This window comes from Alosa sapidissima, chromosome 4 (genome assembly GCF_018492685.1).
Source record: "Alosa sapidissima isolate fAloSap1 chromosome 4, fAloSap1.pri, whole genome shotgun sequence".
Lineage (NCBI taxonomy): Eukaryota > Metazoa > Chordata > Actinopteri > Clupeiformes > Clupeidae > Alosa > Alosa sapidissima.
Window position 1 is genome coordinate 32948754 of NC_055960.1, and position 18366 is coordinate 32967119.

The 18366-nt window shown below is 39.0% G+C and overlaps 1 protein-coding gene and 1 long non-coding RNA gene across 16 annotated transcripts in view; both read right to left on the reverse strand.

Annotated features, from left to right (window-relative positions):
• Positions 1–139: 139 nt before the first annotated feature.
• On the reverse strand, positions 140–549 carry LOC121707089. The gene is made up of 2 exons (XR_006031236.1): positions 371–549; positions 140–304 (listed from the first exon to the last, which is right to left on the reverse strand). It is a non-coding gene; the product is annotated as an uncharacterized LOC121707089 (long non-coding RNA).
• Positions 550–963: 414 nt separating this feature from the next.
• LOC121707081 (helicase with zinc finger domain 2-like) overlaps positions 964–18366 on the reverse strand; it is a 57807-nt gene continuing 40404 nt past the window's right edge. For 6 of the 15 annotated variants that reach the window (XM_042089342.1, XM_042089343.1, XM_042089351.1 and 3 more), the window contains 12 exons: positions 17752–17837; positions 17198–17341; positions 16926–17060; positions 16256–16397; positions 15550–15684; positions 14876–15068; positions 6576–6728; positions 5355–5576; positions 4589–4745; positions 3292–3450; positions 1925–2024; positions 964–1744 (listed from right to left, as the gene is read on the reverse strand). In XM_042089342.1, coding sequence (XP_041945276.1) covers positions 1738–1744; positions 1925–2024; positions 3292–3450; positions 4589–4745; positions 5355–5576; positions 6576–6728; positions 14876–15068; positions 15550–15684; positions 16256–16397; positions 16926–17060; positions 17198–17341; positions 17752–17837 — 1633 coding nt within the window. In that variant the 3' untranslated portion in view covers positions 964–1737. Of the gene's footprint in view, positions 1745–1924; positions 2025–3291; positions 3451–4588; positions 4746–5354; positions 5577–6575; positions 6729–9245; positions 9340–14875; positions 15069–15549; positions 15685–16255; positions 16398–16925; positions 17061–17197; positions 17342–17751; positions 17838–18366 lie in introns of those variants that run through there. The other 9 variants (XR_006031234.1, XR_006031233.1, XM_042089350.1 and 6 more) reach the window with 8 other exon arrangements.

Genomic DNA, 18366 nt, shown 5'->3' on the forward strand with positions numbered 1-18366 from the left:
TGCCCATGTCTACTACATTTATTTAATATACATTTATATGTATTAATTTAGCATACATTTTTATCCAAACCGACTACCAGAATGAGGATACACAGAGAAACACATAATAGACACAAATAAACAATAGCACAATATCACCTTGTTTATACAAATATATTTTCCCTTCACCTAAATGATACATACCTTTAAAGTATAAAGTGACAAACATTTTAAATGCATATGTTTTCTCAAACCCTTTACTTTAGCCCTTTCATGTTAGCCTGGGAACACCCAGACCTTCACAATTGTACAATTGGGAGGGGGTCTGGAAAAGGTTCATTGACTTACAGTACGGCTTCCAGCAGGGGCGTAGCTAGCAGTGAAAATAAACTTAAATTGGTACATTAATCGCTTACCAAAACCAAAATCTTGTAAATGAAGGTTTTAATTTTCCAAAGAAATACACGTCCATGCTAGCCTGGGTTTTCCCATGCTGCCTTACGTGCGCGATTTTATTCACGCTGCTAGGCAGCCTGGATTCTATGGACTTCGTTTTCACCTCAACGAAGGAACCAATCACAGAACAGAGGGAGGGCAGCAAGACGATGACGACACACCGAAGCCGTTATGAGCTACGTACAGACGCATTTGATAGACATTCGTAGCGCCCAATAAATGGCTCTGGGCATTCGTAAACCACGTATCAAATACGAGAAAATGAATGTCTAGTTCCCAGACCCCATGTCAATGAGATGAGGTCTGACGTTAGCCAGGCTACATCCATGCCGAATTAGCAATTGTATTTGGGTGCCTGTGTTTTAGGGACATTGGAAATGGGCTTCATTGGCCTCTTGGCCAGACTGACCTGCAGAGCAGATTCCAAATTTGCCAAAAGGTCGTATTGGTATTCCCAGGCTACTTCCATGTTTGAATTATGAAAATAATTATAAAGATTGTGTTTCTTACTCAAAAGTGACCTACAAATTTCACATAATTTTATTTTATTTAAAAGTCATTAAACTGTCCATGACAAAGATATAAAAGTGTAAATGTAAAAGCCACAGCTGGCAATAAAGAATGTTATGTATTTGGCATGTTATGTTAAGCTATACAGAAACTTAATTGTAATAACACATTTTAGAAACAAAGACAGGAAAAACACTCAGTGATATACAATGTACACAATATACTAAAAATGAGAAAACATAACCTACTGATAAAAAAAAAACTAATTTAGTCCATCATATATTCTAGCTCAGTCTTATGCAGGCCCTGGTTGGAAGACAAATGCAATTGGTCTCTTTATATATTTGTATAATTGTCTTTTATATGATTATTTATGTTGATGTTTGTTAAATGCCTGTAAATCTGAAATAATCTCTGAACAAATACAATAGATAAATCTAGCAGGTTACACAAACCAGACTTTAAAGATGAAGTGTGATGCAAAACATTTCATGTGTTCCTGGGAACAGTTTACCCGAAGATAGAACTCTGATTCTCTAGACCAGAACATATAAATAATATGCAATTATGCATAGCGTGTGAGGTTTTCCTGACAATGACATCAATGAACATTAGTCTCTCACAAAAATATTGACAGGAAACATCTGTTTCCTCAAGGCTTACTTCTAATACACCATCCACCAGGTAGCCTGTCCCAACTCTCACCCACCACCCTGAAGGCTTTCTCTATGCAGAGGGGAAAACATTGAACTGTCTTTTCATGCTTGTGTGGCAGGGGAGCAGCTAGAAGTTCTAGGCCCTATGAAAGAATAATATTGTTCTGTGAGGGACATCTGTCAATGCAGGCCACTTGGAATCGTCCTAACCCCCCAACCCCAACCCTTACAGCACCCATAAATAGGTGTATACTAAGCAAGTATACTAAATTTTCACTATAAACTCATTCAAAGTAGATTAAGTGTACAGCTCAGTTGCTCACCTGACATCAATATCTTCAGCTGTAACAACACAGTTCTTCTCTGTGTAAAATTTCAGAAGTTTTTTCCAAGCTTTGCTGCAGGTCAACAATTCTTGGTTACCTAAAAAAGATCAAACATACATAAGCAACATCCTGTTTTAGTATGGGTGCTTTGTGCTCATATTAAGGGCTGTGATAAACACAATCCTCCCATTTGATATATCATGCTTAACAAAAAACAAATGTTTTGTAAAGATACCCAAACAGTCACTAGATATTTAGGTCAAAAAATATAACATCTGTTCTCTGAGGGAGAACACATAATATTAACAAATGGGAAGTCATCTTCAGGTGACGTGATCGAACTGGATCTCTAACAACCTGTTTTATGGATTCTCAGCCCTATGCCTATATAAGTGCATGTCACAATAAAGTCATCCTTACTACTCCTTCTGAAGCGATGCTTCAGACCAGGTCCTGAGAGCAATGAGGTACGAACGGGTTTGAGTCTCGTTGTCACCTTCAGAACACAGAGGTTATACTCATAACCATACATTCTCTTTCAGTCGAGTTCACTCAACGGTGAGCAATGGGAACACGTCTTCGGCAGCGCGTCATTGGCCCCTAACACAAGCAGAGTACTGACGAGCATTAGTACTCAGTCGTAGCTGAGCTTTGTAGCTCAGCGTAAGCTCAGAGACTACATCAAGTGGAGAGCTTGGGAACGACGCTTATCGCCAACGGGTGGCATGTGTGGTATATGCAGGGAGTTCATCATTGATAAGATCTAGCCATGGTGGGTCCATGGCTCTGAAATGAACTGTGGGGGTTCCCGGCGTAGAAGGAGCTCTCACTAATGCATGACAACACCGAGCAGGCAAGAGATGCCTGGCCACGTCCAGGCTATAAAAGTGGACAAAGGTGCTGCCTGAAATCCAGCTCATGCTTAGATATGTTCGATAGAAATGCCGTTCACCCTTCCCATGCCCTGCCCTTTTCCTCTAGCCAGTGGGAGAGTCTTTGTTTTGATACAGTATGGCCCACTGCCTGAGCTCCATTGCAGACAAACAACCCTTCAGTCTTTTGCAGGGGGCACTTTCGTTCGGAGTACTGTAGGCATGCAGCTCTCTAACCAGGCAGAGTTTGTGTAGCCAGAGCTCATCCTACTGGACATCTGGCTGAAAGGTCGCCAATTTAATGATTCTGAGGTCAGCACCTTAGGTTGGTAGAAGGGGTTTGAATGTAATACAACCTTTGAATCTCCCATAGCAAACTGCATGCAGGTAGGGTTTACTGATAGGGTTGTCAGGTCGCTTATTCGCTTGATTGATGTCAAGGCCAATAAGAGTGCAGTTTTGAAGGACAACTTCACTGATTAATTCTCTCACCCAAAATGCAGAGGCCATCTTGAGCCCTGGTGATACCGACATTGATCTGGTTTGCATCCCCCACAAAGCCTATATGCTTGGATCGGAACTCCCTTGTGTTTTCCTCCTGAATGGGGCATGAACGCACCACAGATAGAATCACATAGCGCCACTCACTGCCTGGAAGAGAGAAGATGAAACATATATGAGTACATTTTAAGTAGTATAAGGTTTTTGCCTTTTACTGGATAGCACAGTTGAAATTGACAGGAAGATTGACTGAAAGCTGACAGGAGAGAAAGAGGCTGCTTCTAAAATGGATAGTTCCGGTCTTTGATTATATCTCGGTGAATCACATTGAAAGTCATTGTAAAACACTGCAACCTTTCACATTATTGATCACATTATGTTCTATATTACTGCGCCACAATTTCACAATCACAAATTAGTATTGCTGCATCTCTGCGTTGCTTGGCACAACATTCTGCGAAAATAAATATATATTTATAATTTTTTAATAAATCATTATATTTCTCAATCTTTATTTTATTAAAGGAAAATTCCTTTAAGGCCCTTTTCTGGTTTGTTTTGGATAAAAAGACAGTAACTCGGTGAGTTGCACAGTTTTGAAAACAAACGTTAAGGGTTGTTTTAGGACATGTTTGAGTAGCCTACTACAGTATGCCCATTGCCAGCCACCCTGAGAAGTCAAAGGCGATTCAAAACGAGTCAGAAAAGTCGAGACAGGACCAATCGTCAGAATTTCGGTGTCCACCACTCTAGTTAATCCAAAACAAACCAGAAAAGGGCCTTAAAGTGCTAAAAACAGGAATTTTCCTTTAAACCTTGTCAGGTATGTGTAGAAACTGATTTAGAAAAAAAACTCTGCTTTGAGTTGTGTCCTAGCTGTTCTAAAATCACTGGAACCAACAGCCTCTTATTGCTTATTGCTTAATTGCACCACACCTGCCAGAAGACATAGTGATTGTGTGAATCCATCCTTATTTAATAATATTATCAAGTAGCCACTAACTTCTATAGATCTGTTCACTTGGGACAACAAGTAAAACAAACAAATCATCACAGTTCACAGGTTACGGCTAGATATTGAAAAGAACAGCTTTTGCTCATGAATGTAATTTTAACAAATATAAGATGGTTTACTAAATAAAGGCTTACTTGACTCATAGCTGAATTGCCTTTTAAAATAGGTGTTCCTCAATAAACTAAAGTGAGTAGTAATCCTATGTTTGGACACTGAAGCTGATAAAGATAAAAAAGATACAAGATCCAGGAGAGGAGCACTGCAACATCTTACCTTGGCTTTTTGTGATAGTGCAGACGGTGATTTGAGTAAGCTTCTTTTTGTTCAGCCGTCTTTTAATATCTGACACTTGAGCATTGTAAGGAGACAGGATAGCAATGTCTTCTTGATTCACACCACCCTTATTAACCAACAAGCCAGCTATTTTTGTCTGTTACAAAAAAAGGAAAACACAGCATAACTACTGTATGAATATGAAAATAACCAAGTAAATGGTAACACTAAAACAAGGGGCTACATAAGATTTTTGGAGGAAAAGATCAGGCATTCTGCCGAGAGACCTGCCACAATAGGCGGCTTTGGACCATTAAACCACACAATGATCCAAAACATACAGCCAAACAAGGCAAGAAATGGCACAAGGCCAGAGTGATGACAAGTAATCCGTTCCTGCCTAAAAACCTGGATTGCTGCTAAAAAGATGCAGTCTAGAATAATTGTGAAGACATGGAGAGGCTTGGTAGGTATTATAAGAACCATTTTGAGAGCTGTGATGGCAAATAAAGATGTTTCCATTGATTATTTAAGAAGGGTATGAATAATTTTAGACACATCATTTTTCATAAAAATGTTTAAAAAGATGACACTTTTTTTTCTGATTCCATCTTTCTACCAATTGTCTTGCAATCTTTTGGCATGCGGCAGTGTCATTTTCAGTCAGAACAAAATCAACATTACTGTAAATCAATATTTGCCAGGAGTATGAATCATTTTGTTCTTAAATGTATATGGAGCAAATATGGATGTATGTATTACTTACGGCGTCGATGCTCTCTTCGCGGTTTGTAACAGATTTTTCATTTCCTTTTTTTGTGGAAACAAACTGACTGATCTCTTCCCCCTTAATGTCCACAAAGACTATTCGAGTCGATCGTGTCATCCCATGTCTTTGTATCTGCAGGACACTCGCCTTGCAACTGGAGGCTGTTATCAGTTTGTCATTATAGTAAGCACTTGATGGGAACTTACAAATCTCTTCATGCTGTAAAAATAATGATAATTTTACCAATATGTTTTATATTGGTATGTTATTGTTTTTTATATTATAACATCGATATATCATTGATAGATTAATATAAACCAATCAGCCCTAACATTATGACCACCTGTCTAATATTGTATAGGTCCCCTTTTGGCCGCAAAAACAGCTCTGACCCGTCGAGACATGGACTCCACTAGACCCAAGATTTGGTCTCAAGAGACACAACCCCAAAACACAACAACCGCCCCCACCACCACCACCACTATGTTATAACATTTATATGATAACAATGACACAGTCATTTTAAATGGTGCACTGTGACTTTAAGGGCATTGAGTCTACACGGTTCTTATCATGACCTTTTGCCAGCTCCATATAGCCCATGGCTAATCCACAAACATAGCCCATGGCTAATCCACAAACTCTAGCATTGTTTGTCTGTGCCACATTTATAGCACATTAGCATTGTAGTTTAGTACATGGTCTGCTACAATGCTTAGGTAAGGAACATCCACATGAATGGCAGGACCCAAGATTTACAAGCAGACCATTGCCCAAAGCCCATAGTGCATCCTGGTGTCATGTAAAAATAAAAATCGTCCTGTCTCTATGGGAATTTAACACAGGGGCATAGTCACTTATGCCCCCTATATTTTAAGGAAGAACATTTATTTACGACACATTATTCATTCATAAAGAAAATTGGTGTCCTTAAAGGTTGGGATGGGTCTTTTTAGTCAACTTTTGCATGGGTGTGCTAACTTTCTCACATGACCCACTGACATGTGCCATGATAACGAGATAATCAATATTACTCACTTCAACTAACAGTAGTCATAATGGTTTGGCTGATCGGTGTAATATGTCGTGTAGTCAATACTGTCAGTCCAATACATCAATAAGTATATTTTTCACATCTGATAATAATCATAATTAGTGCTGTAAAGATTTTATTTACTTTAATTACAACCTGTGCTTGGAGTAATCACAATGCATTACCATTCTGTACTGCGTGTTGAGCGTACAAGCTGCCTTTTTATACGCATGGTAGGTTATACAGCGCTCAAAGAGAGACCTTGACATGCCCATCTTCTTTGCCCTTTCATTGGTCACTATGGGTCGCAACTGTTTGTGGTCACCCAGTAATACAATCTGTAAAGTGTACAACATTCGACATGAATAAACACACAATCATGCATTAATACAATACAAAATGCATTAATCTGTAATTATTACATCGCTATATTTATCTTATAGGCTGAAGCGCTTACAGACTACTTGGGTCATGTTGTAATCTGAATTGACTCTGAGATGTGAGAAATTTTGCCACTGTGTTTCTGGAGTGGTAGTTGTTGGTACCCGCATCAAGGGCTTGATCGGATCATAAACAGCCACAGCAATGAAGAGGAATGACTAAAGAATTTGTGATATTGGTTGGTTGCTGGCATCGGGGAATTTGTTGGTGCCCACATGAAAGGCTTGCAGTTTGGCTTGGTATGTTGCTGATGATAAACGGCCATAGCAACAAAGAGAAATGACTATAGAACTTGTTGGTACTTGCTGGTATTTGTGCGTGCCTGCATCAAGGGCATGCAGTTTGTCTGGTTATGTTGCTGATTGGATCATAAATGGCCACAGCAACAAAGATGAATGACCGAAGAATTTATCGGTATTTGTTAGTAGAGAACCCATCATGAGTGCGGAGGGGAGTGGGTTAAGTCAACGAAACACCAATGAAGCAAAGTGCCTACTTATCCCTAGTGTAATCCTTTTGACGACTGCTCTGTTGGGGATTATTTGAAGGTAAATAGGCTTTTGGTTTTTGAATGGCTGTTGTGGAAAATGCCCTATACCTAGAGCACTAGGAATTTAACACCTGTCCTGTTTATATCCAAAAAATAAAATGTTATACTTTATATTTCTTGCGTTTTATATTTTTGCATTTATGCGCAATCACTGGAATCAGAAAGGTGACACAGCATTTAATATTTAAGCAATATGAGGAGTGGGGTTGGTAAAGGATATCCCCACTGCTGTAATTCGGCCAAAGGTACAAGGTTTATAGTTTAACAGTTCCATTACCAACTAACAAAATTGTGTTTTCTATTGTCTATTTATATTTTTTTGTTCATCCTACACCCACAAAAATAGTTCTAATCTTTAGCCTTGTCGTTTAACGTTGCCAAGCAACGTGACACCACTCGAGAGATGTACGTTGCTTGAAAGTGAACTCAAAAAAAATTATTCAACATGGCGGAGCTAAATCTAAAACGGCAGTATTTCTGTATTAACAAATAAAACCCCAAATAAGAAAAAGTTGGGACGTTGTGTAAAATGCAAATAAAAACAGAATGTAATAATTTTCAAATCTAGTAAACTCATATTTATTTGCCAAAAGGACACAGACAACATCAAAATGTCGAAAATGAAAAATGTAACTATTTGATGGAAAATATATGTTCATTTTGAGTTTGATAACAGCAACCAGGCTTGAATTTCATAATTTTAGGGGCAAGGCCACTTGGCCTTCAGTTAGGCATATTTGGCGGGGGGCACAAAGGCCACACGTCAGGGCACCAAGGCCAAAGTTTACTATACAGTAGGCTACATAAAAATTAAAAATGAAATCAAAGTTGTATTTAGCCTATTCACAGCAGTAGAGCTGCATCACTGTATGAAACATGACATATTACATAGAACTGTAAATCATCTGATATTAATAGTAAATATCTAGATATTATCAGATATCTAGGCTATATTTAACATTTATTTTCTATTTGGGCTGTTATGAAATCATGTATTGAACAATTTAAGCACAGCTCAGCTTTAAGAAACTCAAGCCTATATGCATGCTTAGCATTTTGTGATCAGACTACTTTTTCAAACTCTTAGTCCGTTAATATTTACAGATATCTAGGCAATATTTGTAACATTTGTTTTGTATTTGGCCTGTTAATGTATTGAACAATTTAAACACATTGTGAAACTTAGAAACTTAAAATGCACTTTAGATCAATTTACGGATGATTGGGAGTACATACGTTGAGTTGACATCAAAATCATGTCATTCGGATGTGTTTTGAGAAAGTTCGATTTTACCGTTTTTAGTCAAAACTCATAGCGTGGAAGTGAGAAGGGCATATTATTTTGCCTGCTACAAAACGCTATTTTTATGTCTCTTCTACAGTTCCAAACAACATTACACTTACGTGGTAGTGAGTAGAGGGTACCTAAAGCCAAACCGAAGTATCCCGAGGTCTTTATGTGGTCGGATAGAGAGTCCAGAATGAATTTCATCAAGCCAGTACCTTTCCGGAAATGTTGCCATCTTTGCTGCCAACTTTAGGGGGAAGTCCGTAGGAGTCGATTGCCAAGTGTGTGAGTAACAGGCTCTGGAAATTCACAATTTCGTCGCCGTTTTAAAAAAAAAAAAAACATAGTCCAGTATTTCTTTTGAAATTGAAATGAAGTTTTAAACGCCGACGAAATTGTGAATTTCCAGAGCCTGTTACTCACACACTTGGCAATCGACTCCTACGGACTTTCCCCTAAAGATGGCAGCAAAGATGATTTCTCTTAAACTCTGGGACCAGGGCTACAAGATAATACCACTTTTTTTGGGAAATAACTGTTCAGTAAAACACATAATCTCATGCCAAAGTCTTTTACCGTTAACAGGCACTTCAACCGTTTGGTAGAGGTTCATAGAAATTGAATGGGAGGGTCCTTTGAAAAAAAAATCCCAGATTTTTCATACTACAGCCTAATAGAGCAAGATAAAACAAACAAACAAACAAACAAAAAAAATCATCACTTTTATCATGGTGTGTATCATTGGCAGGTGGGGGAACCCTAGCCTGGGTGTTCCCATGCTGCCTTGCGCGCGATTTGATTCACGCTGCTAAGGCAGCCTGGAAACTACCGCCCTAATTTTTGCCTCAGATAGGGAACCAATCACAGAACAGGGGGGAAAGCAAGACGATGATGAGCTATGCACAGACGCATTTGATAGACATCCGTGGCACCCAATAAACGGATCTGGGCATTTTTTTCAAATACGAGAAAATGAACGTTTGGTTCCCAGACCACATCTCATTGAGAAGTGGTGGCGCTAGCCAGGCTAGGGGAACCCTAAAATCCAGTGTCGGTGCAACAGGGAAAATGACTCACTGTTGGACAACTTATTGAGTAGCGTGGTGTAGCAATACATTTTGGACAAGAATTGCTAGCTTCTTGGTCGCCTCTGTACACTCGAAAAATTAACTCACCATATATTTTAACAATATCATTGCGCGGCCCCAGCAGTGGCGCAACTGGCTGGGGCACCTGCACCGTACGCCGGCGACCCGGTTTCGATTCCCGCCCCGTGGTCCTTTCCGGATCCCACCCCGACTCTCTCTCCCACTCACTTCCTGTCAATCTCCACTATCCTATCTAATTAAAGGCATAAAAAGCCCAAAAAATATACTGGGCAGTTCCAGCGTTATGGATGTGACATTTGAATGCATATTGGTAAACAAAATGCCTTAGAATAGGGGCAAAATTAGTATCATTGAATTAATTTGCATAACTTTTAATGTAACCTCTGTCCTCTGAATACTGAGAAATCCTCAAATTTCATATAATCATTTTCATCCTAAGAATACAAGGCATTTTATCAGCGTTATGGATGTGACATGAAAGACACACTTTTGTGAGAGATTACAGGTTTTCTACAAACTGTGAATTTTGAAGGAAACTGCCGAAACTATGATATATGTAGCATGAAGGAGACTTGAATGAACACAAAAAGTGTGTTTTTGAAATTATGCATCATTTTCCTAATGCATTATGTAGGAAAAACTGGCGTTATGGATGTGACGGTTTCACGTTATGGATGTGACGTGTCTGAACCAGTCCTCGACAAACTACATAAAACACATTATTAAGTAGTGAATTTTGATATGAAACAATTGAAATAGTGATCATGAAAAACTAGCGATGAAATTATTGCTTCCTCAGTGCCCACTAAGATCCACAGGAAGAATCAGGACAACAAGTAATTTAAAATATAAAAAATACATTTATTTTTTTCTTTTACCGTCATTAATTTTGGTCAGTGATTCCCGGGTTACTGAAACAAGCACACACACACATAAACACATACAGACAGGCAAGCACGCACACACATGCACAAACACCCACCCACACAAATGCACACACATAAACACACACAGACACACACCCACACACACACTCTTATAAACAAAAGCAAACTCACATATGCACACACTCATTTACATGCACATGAGTTGCAGGAGTAGGAGACAAATTGACAAGTGTGGTTTATTTTTGTGAAGAGAATGTGCAGGACTGAGAGGCGGTCATATTTTGTACCGCTATGCGGTACATCTAGTTTATTGCTGTTATTACTCATGTTACTCTGTGGGTATTAGCTACAGAGGACCTGACACTTCAAATGCTGGCATATCGCGTCACATTTAAAATTAAACTGTGTTAAGCAGACGTGAGCGGCAGGCTGAACAGATCTGCAACAGGAGGTTGCTATGTTAACACCAGCTGCAAAGTCAGCCATCTTCACCAGCTAACACGTTAATCCAGTTACTGTACAACAACAACAGTATGACAGTTACGGGAAGATAATCGTTCAGATTTTCATTATCAGGCCACTTGAAAATAGGCTATGGCTAGGCTAATCACTGGAGGTATTTTAATATTATGTTTGTTTTGCTAATGCTTAGGCAAGGCCTCCCTGTGGTTTTGATCAACCTAATAATCTTTGAAATGACAATTGTAAACACTAAGGTGAAATGCGTTGAAACTGACATGCCACCAGAACAGACGTTTATCTGCTTTGAGCTAAAATAAAGTCTCCAGTCTTGTAAAGTCACATTATGTAACATCCATAACGTCACATCCATAACGCACCATTAAAGTTTTTAAAAGTAGGAAAGGGGCACACTATGGACATTGTCGCATCAATACTGTATGTGTAGCATAAACCTTTCCTATAAAACGTTATGGATGTGACATGGCCATGGAACTTGCTGACTTAAAAACAAAAGCCTTACAAATGTCAGGAGTTGTGGTCTTAAAGGCAAGCTGAGCATACACATTGCTCTACCATTCCCTTGTCAATCTGGAATTTGTCAAAGGATACAATTTGTTTGAACCTTGAGTCCATTTATCCACTTTTTAAATATGTATAATATTACCATGTGAAAAATGTTGTTTCTGTATGGTTGCACACTATATTTATGATGTAAAAAGAGTGTAATTCTCCATCAAATTCAATCAGATCATTTACAAACAATAAAATATAGACCTAAATGAAGATTTTAACAACAGTTCTATTTGCGTATGCACAACTTTTTTTTCCATGGTAAGGATGACCTTTGCATGGAATTGCCCTACTATATCATTGCGCTATATCGTTGGTAAAGAATAGGCCTACATTTATTATTAATTTATCTGAGGTGGCGGAAGTGCATTCCTCCCCGTTCCCCCCCACTTTAACCCCTGCGAAAACGCACCAGCGGACATCCATGCAAAACATTACAAATTACACAATTAAAATGGGAAACATAATTAGAATAAAGATATTACGAAATACATCTCACAATGAGTAGCCTAGTTATTCACCATCATTTGCAAATTGGTAATGACGGATCAGTGATTAAGCGAAAGGCAAATATGAAGCACAGCTGAAGACGCACTGTCATGAGATGTAAGCAACTTCTCTGCAGGATAAACGTTTTTCGAACATTATTGGGGTAAGGGTCCGTGTAACGCTTTGCAGTGCTTTGTTCTATTTGTTCCATCCATCGGGTCCAAATAAAAAATGTGTTCAATAATCCAATTTTCAATTTGTTTTAACTGGTCAGCAAATAGATAATTGCTGCTATTTTCTAAATGTGTCATTAGTCACGCAAGATAAAGAAAACAGAAACTGGATTGGAAACAAAAGTAAAATTCAGTTAATATTGGATTTTGGCCCCTTTTTTTTTTACTGTTTTTGTTGGGCTGAACCACGCGTAGGGGTTGGTGACCTGATAGATATTGGCGCGCGGTGTTGGTGATCACATTTTATCAGCGGATGTAGAGCATAGACTGTAAAAAATAGATGTAGAGATGGAGGGCTATCAAACACAGTTCCGCTTGCATCAAGGTGCCAAGCGATTGATAATGTCAGCTCGAGATCAGAACTTCAGATGCAGAGGGAGACATTGCTGCGTCCTGACACTTATGAGTAGGCCTACGTGAGCCCTAGTAGCCTACAGGCCAATGTAGGCTATTTGCTGTTGAAATTAATAAATGGATAAACGGATAAATTAGGCTCACCGTTGTGTCTTCGTTTAGCCTAATGAAACCTAGTCTAGCGTAAAGCGTTAAATAAGCAAAAATACCATGTCAAACAGTGCTCGGGGTAGCCTGTATAGCCCGGTATAGCCAAGACTGACGTCGATGACATTCTGCTTTGGGGAATTATTTGCTATGGCATGGCTATGGTATTCAAATATAGGCTACTGTAGATATGTTCAACATAGGCTGAAAGTTATGTTTAACGTGCCTTCTCCCAAAAAGTTTGTCATTAATCTCTAAAGTAATGAGTCAAAATCACAAACAACTTCAGGCGGCGCTCCCTTCCACCATCTAGCCTGGCCCAGCTAGATGGTGTTCTCCCCCCGGTGTTCGTGGTTCAGTCCAATCACAAGGGCAAAAAAGGAAAATTAGAAAATTGACGCATCATTTCAATTTTTAACTTCTGAACAGAAAACCGTAACTGTACTCAATTGAAAATCAAAATGAGCAACAATAACCCATTTACTGTGCCGTCCTAAAGAATGGATAACGGATTTTTAAGCCTATTTTTATATTTTTTCATGTGAATTCTGCAAATAGAACATAGCACTGCAAAGCGTTACACGGACCGGTAAGCGTTGCTTTTTCCAGGCTATGTTTTCGATGGTAACTCATTGTCAGTCAATAGTGAAAGTAATTAACTGTGTATAACTGTTTTGTCGTTGATTGACACCACGGTGAAGTTAGTTTCACATTGCCAAAAATGTTCACGCCACCCCCCACGACACACACATAAACATACATTTTTTATAGCCTATAATTTAGTATGACAAAATATTTCTTTTAAAATATGAATTGCTTAAAAATACTGCTAATTTTATGTTGTTTAACAAATGTATAAATTGTGCACTGTCGCTTTAATTCACGTTTATTTCTCAATGATCTTCTGCCTGCTACGGTATGGCCCTCTTACACTTTTTAAATGGTCAGTAGTGGGAACTACTGCTGCCTTCATGATTTCCTTTTAAAAGTTTCTTATAAGAAGGAGATATCAATTATCAACAATGACAAGCCAGCTGGAACCTGCGGCTCTCTCTCCCTCTCGTGAGTGCAGACGCGTTCCCAATTAAATGGATCGCATGTTCACGTTAGATCTGCTGCAAAGGAGATAACTAAGAGTTAACTTAGTTTAACATGATGCTATCTCTATTTAACATGATGTTTTGACATTGACATTGTAAACGTTCTCTAAGGAGAGTGAAAAGCAGTTTGCAGTAAAGCTAACCAACGTCGTCTCTATCGCAGGAAAAAAATAGGGAGCAGCCTGATAACCAAATGAAATGCTCAGCGGGCCGGATGAATGTGCTTGGCGGGCCGCAGTTTGCCCGCCCCTGCTCTAGCTATACTCTGCTAGGTTTTAGTAAAGCATGGTTTAGTGGAATAACTGTTCCACACAGTCTCTCGTGCAAGCAGATTCATTCAATTGCGCCGCTGACTATCAAAATACTGATGCGCTGATGTCATTCTCATTGGTTTAAATGATGTACTCCCAAAACACACCCATGACTGATTAAGAAACCTAGGAACGCCTTGTTGCACCCTCCGCCTGACGTTTGATAACAAAAACACTCCCAATGTGGACATCCTACTAAATTTAAATAAGCTTTTGACTAGTGACAATGCATTTTAGGACACAAAGATGTTTCAGATAATTGTTTAATGAATTGATTGGAAGAATTTCTGTTTGTTTGTTTGTTTGTTTACAGCAAAAACTACACATGGTACTTTTCTGATGATTTTCTGGATTATGTGGAAATTGACTGCACAAAATAACAAACTATAGTAGGCTACTTGTAATAGTACTAGTCATGTACAACAACAGAATGAAGCATTTTATAATGACATTTCTACTGATTGCATACATGTTCCCTGATTGCATTTGCTACATCTTGCTTCAGTTAGCTTTCAGTTACTTATGCGGTTTCTACTTTGCATACCTTCTGGGGGTTGTAGCTGACCAGTGGTACCAGTGCTTGCGGCTCTGTTGCCATGGCGCACTCATCAATCAGGATCATTTTGGCGCTGATGAACTTTGTGAGGCTTGCAGAGGACGCTGCCGTGCAAGTGCAGAGGATAACATCGTGTCTCTTCAGTTCATACTCCCGCGCTTTATTGAGCACTTCTTTGTAGCTGTAGATGAAAGGATAAAGTATCCAGTAGAGTAGTGAGGACTAACTCAAAATAGAAAACAAATCAAGAATGTTTCTGTTGAAACAAACAGGATGCTTGGGTAATTAGGGACATATTGGGACAAAAGTTATAGAGCATTTGGAGTAGATTGATACCAAGTTTACCAACCATATAGTTCTACATTTTTGATACAGGTTTGCACAAAGTTAGAACATCTTTCTCTTTGCATCCTTCTTGACTTTCTCAGTTGAATTGCTTTAAGACAACACACTGCCATAAAATTACATGTTGTTTCGATGTTTGCCTTGGCAATCCTCCCTAATTTCTATCTACAAGAGATGACCTTCATGGGCTGGGAATTATGGATGGAATACTAAGACTGAGAGCTACCTGCAAAAGTTACCCTGCTTCAGTGTAACTACGAGTAAGTGATCTGTGTGCACACATCAACAAACATAAATGGAGTGCAATGCATTCTTACTTTTCTATTTCCTTTTCTTCAGCTTCCGTTAATGGCTCCGACATTTGAAGTGTTTTTATTTTCTCATCAAAGGCCTTTATTTCCTCTGAGTAAGGGTTTTCATTGTCCCGAAAACGATAATGCATGGTAATGCTCCTATAGAAAAAAAAATATCCTTAAGATATCCTTTTGTTCAATAACCATAGGTTGTAGTTATTAATAATAAAACATGGTGCTTGCAGTTTTCCTCAAGAAAAGTTTGACCTGTGATGGGGTTTTTTGCATTTACTTTTTGTAGATGTATTACTACTGGTTACTGGTTACTACTGGTTAGCACTTCGGACTTGTAACCGGAGGGTTCCCGGTTCGAACCCCAACCAATAGGCCACGGCTTGAGCAAGGCACCTAACCCCTCACTGCTCCCTGAGCGCCGCTGTTGTTGCAGGCATCTCACTGCGCCGGGATTAGTGTGTGCTTCACCTCACTGTGTGTTCACTGTGTGCATTGTTTCACTAATTCACGGATTGGGATAAATGCAGAGACCAAATTTCCCTCACGGGATCAAAAGAGTATATACTTACACTTACTTACTTACTTACTATTAGCAAAACGTTTCATAAAACTTTCACCCAAACTTTCATACTTTTTCATGGTCTGGAAAACAGTATTTCAATATTACTTCCATAATTCAATATAACATAATGATTCCATAACAGTTACCAATCACCTGAGCTGTGGGTTTGATTTTTCCTGCCGTGACTTCCGTGACAGTTGCAGAGTGCTTCCTGGGTAGGGGAATTCCTGCATCTCTATCTGCTTGCTGTACACCCTTAAAGGTTTCAGTCCGTCTTCAAATTTAAGAAGGTACTCTGCAGACCAGAAAAAATATAGTGCAAATATCTGGATACCATCTGGATAAGGTAGATCTCAGTAAAGAGTTGCAAATTAAGTTGTACATTGTACATGCATACTAGTGAAATGCTTATACTTAAGGTACAGTCAGTGATTGTGCGCCATTTAAAGCCCATTTAAACATTTTTTGTCCCATTCAGAAATCCTCTCCTCACAATCTGCTAGCTGCTCGTTCCGTGAGTACAGTGTAAAAAACTCAGGTTTCTGTAGGCTGCCCAGGCTCCGAAAAATGGGGACAAAGTGGGGGCAGCCTGACCCCCACACTAAAATAAAACCTTGTGTTGAGTTTCTCTGGGAATACTGAAAGGAGTGATGAGCTACTTCGCTGGTGTGCTTTTTTGTCCTTAGTTAAGATATAATGCACATTGTTTTTGTCAAAAGTGTATGCTTGTTCATTTAAATATAAACATCAACACAAAAACAAACATGACTTCCAGAAAAATCGTTGACTGGATATTTAGTTCATGTTCTAAATGTTAACATACCAGCGACAACATCAACTGACTTATGGGAGGGACCACAGTAGAGAACAACTTCTTTCTTGTCTTCAGGATCAACCTCCGCCAGTCGTTTACAGAATAAATATGCTATGTAGGCTCCAACAACAGTCTTCCCAGTACCTGTACAGAAATGTTTTCAATAGATAACATACATAGGTAACATATGTTACAATTATTGCTGAAAATGGCAATGAACCATATGTACTGAAAAATAAGGCCATAGTCACTGAGTTTTCAGTGTATAATCAGTGTCTTACCTGGTGGACCTTGTATTAAAGTGAATTTGTTGTTGACAGCATGTACTACAGCACTTTGCTGACTATCATTCAGTTCAGGAAGTGATTTTGGAATTTGCCCTTCCATTTGTTTCAGGATATGCCACTTTGGTATGGGCTCAGAGTCTTAAAGATTCACAGAAAATACATGATGTTATTGTTACTTAAAATTACATTGCTCTGGTTAATATACTGCGATTGCAATTATGATTTGTGATATGATTTTTGAATGTGAATGATCTGATTCAGTTCAATATCCCAAATTAATGCCAATGGTGAGTGCGGCCAGTGCACAAGAACCACAGCATGGACTGTGAGGCTCAAGCTCATCCACCAACCAGAAGTAGCACAGTCAAGGAGGATGACATGAATATAAAAGTCATAAATGTGACAAAATAAATGTGACAAAAAACTGTGCACATTTATTTTTACTTTTGCGATTAGGCAATTGTGTTGGTTCATACTGCGATTCCGATTGCGGTAATTGTGCAGCCCTAACCAAAACCCACAAATGTCATTAACAACAATTATCTCACCATCTTTCTTCATATGCCATCCAAGTGCAATAATCTGGACAAGATCATTTGCTTTCACAATGTTGTTAATGGCATTTTCTGTCCGTCTAGATTATCAAAATGCAAAAAAGGAATATCATTATTTAAAGCATTGCTATATTATGGACCTGTTCTCAAGAATGTTATGCTTTTAGCCCTGTTTTTCTTGGTTGGTTGTTTTTTTTTAGCTAGCATGGTTTCACCTAGCCTGGCCTTGCCTTTCTACATACTTCCGCTCGATTTGCATCTCCCTCCACGACTCCATCTGGGATTCCGGCCATTGGCCTTGCTCGCAACGGAGAATTCGACTCCGAGCCAATCAGTGAGCAGGAGGCGGGAGTTTGAGATTCTGCGTCGACGTTGAGATTCTGCGCTGTGTTTGAATTGTAGTCCTCGAGGAGTTGGCAATGGCATAAGTTAATGAAGCAATTCAGTCCGTGCTGGCTACGCTTCCAAAATATTCAGGAATTGAAGTCCGAACAAAAGGTGTGTTTAACACATTTTATTTCGGGCAAAGATGTCGTGGCCCTACTCCCTACGGGATTTGGGAAATATTTGATTTGTATCACACAGTAGCCTCGATATTAAATTACAGCA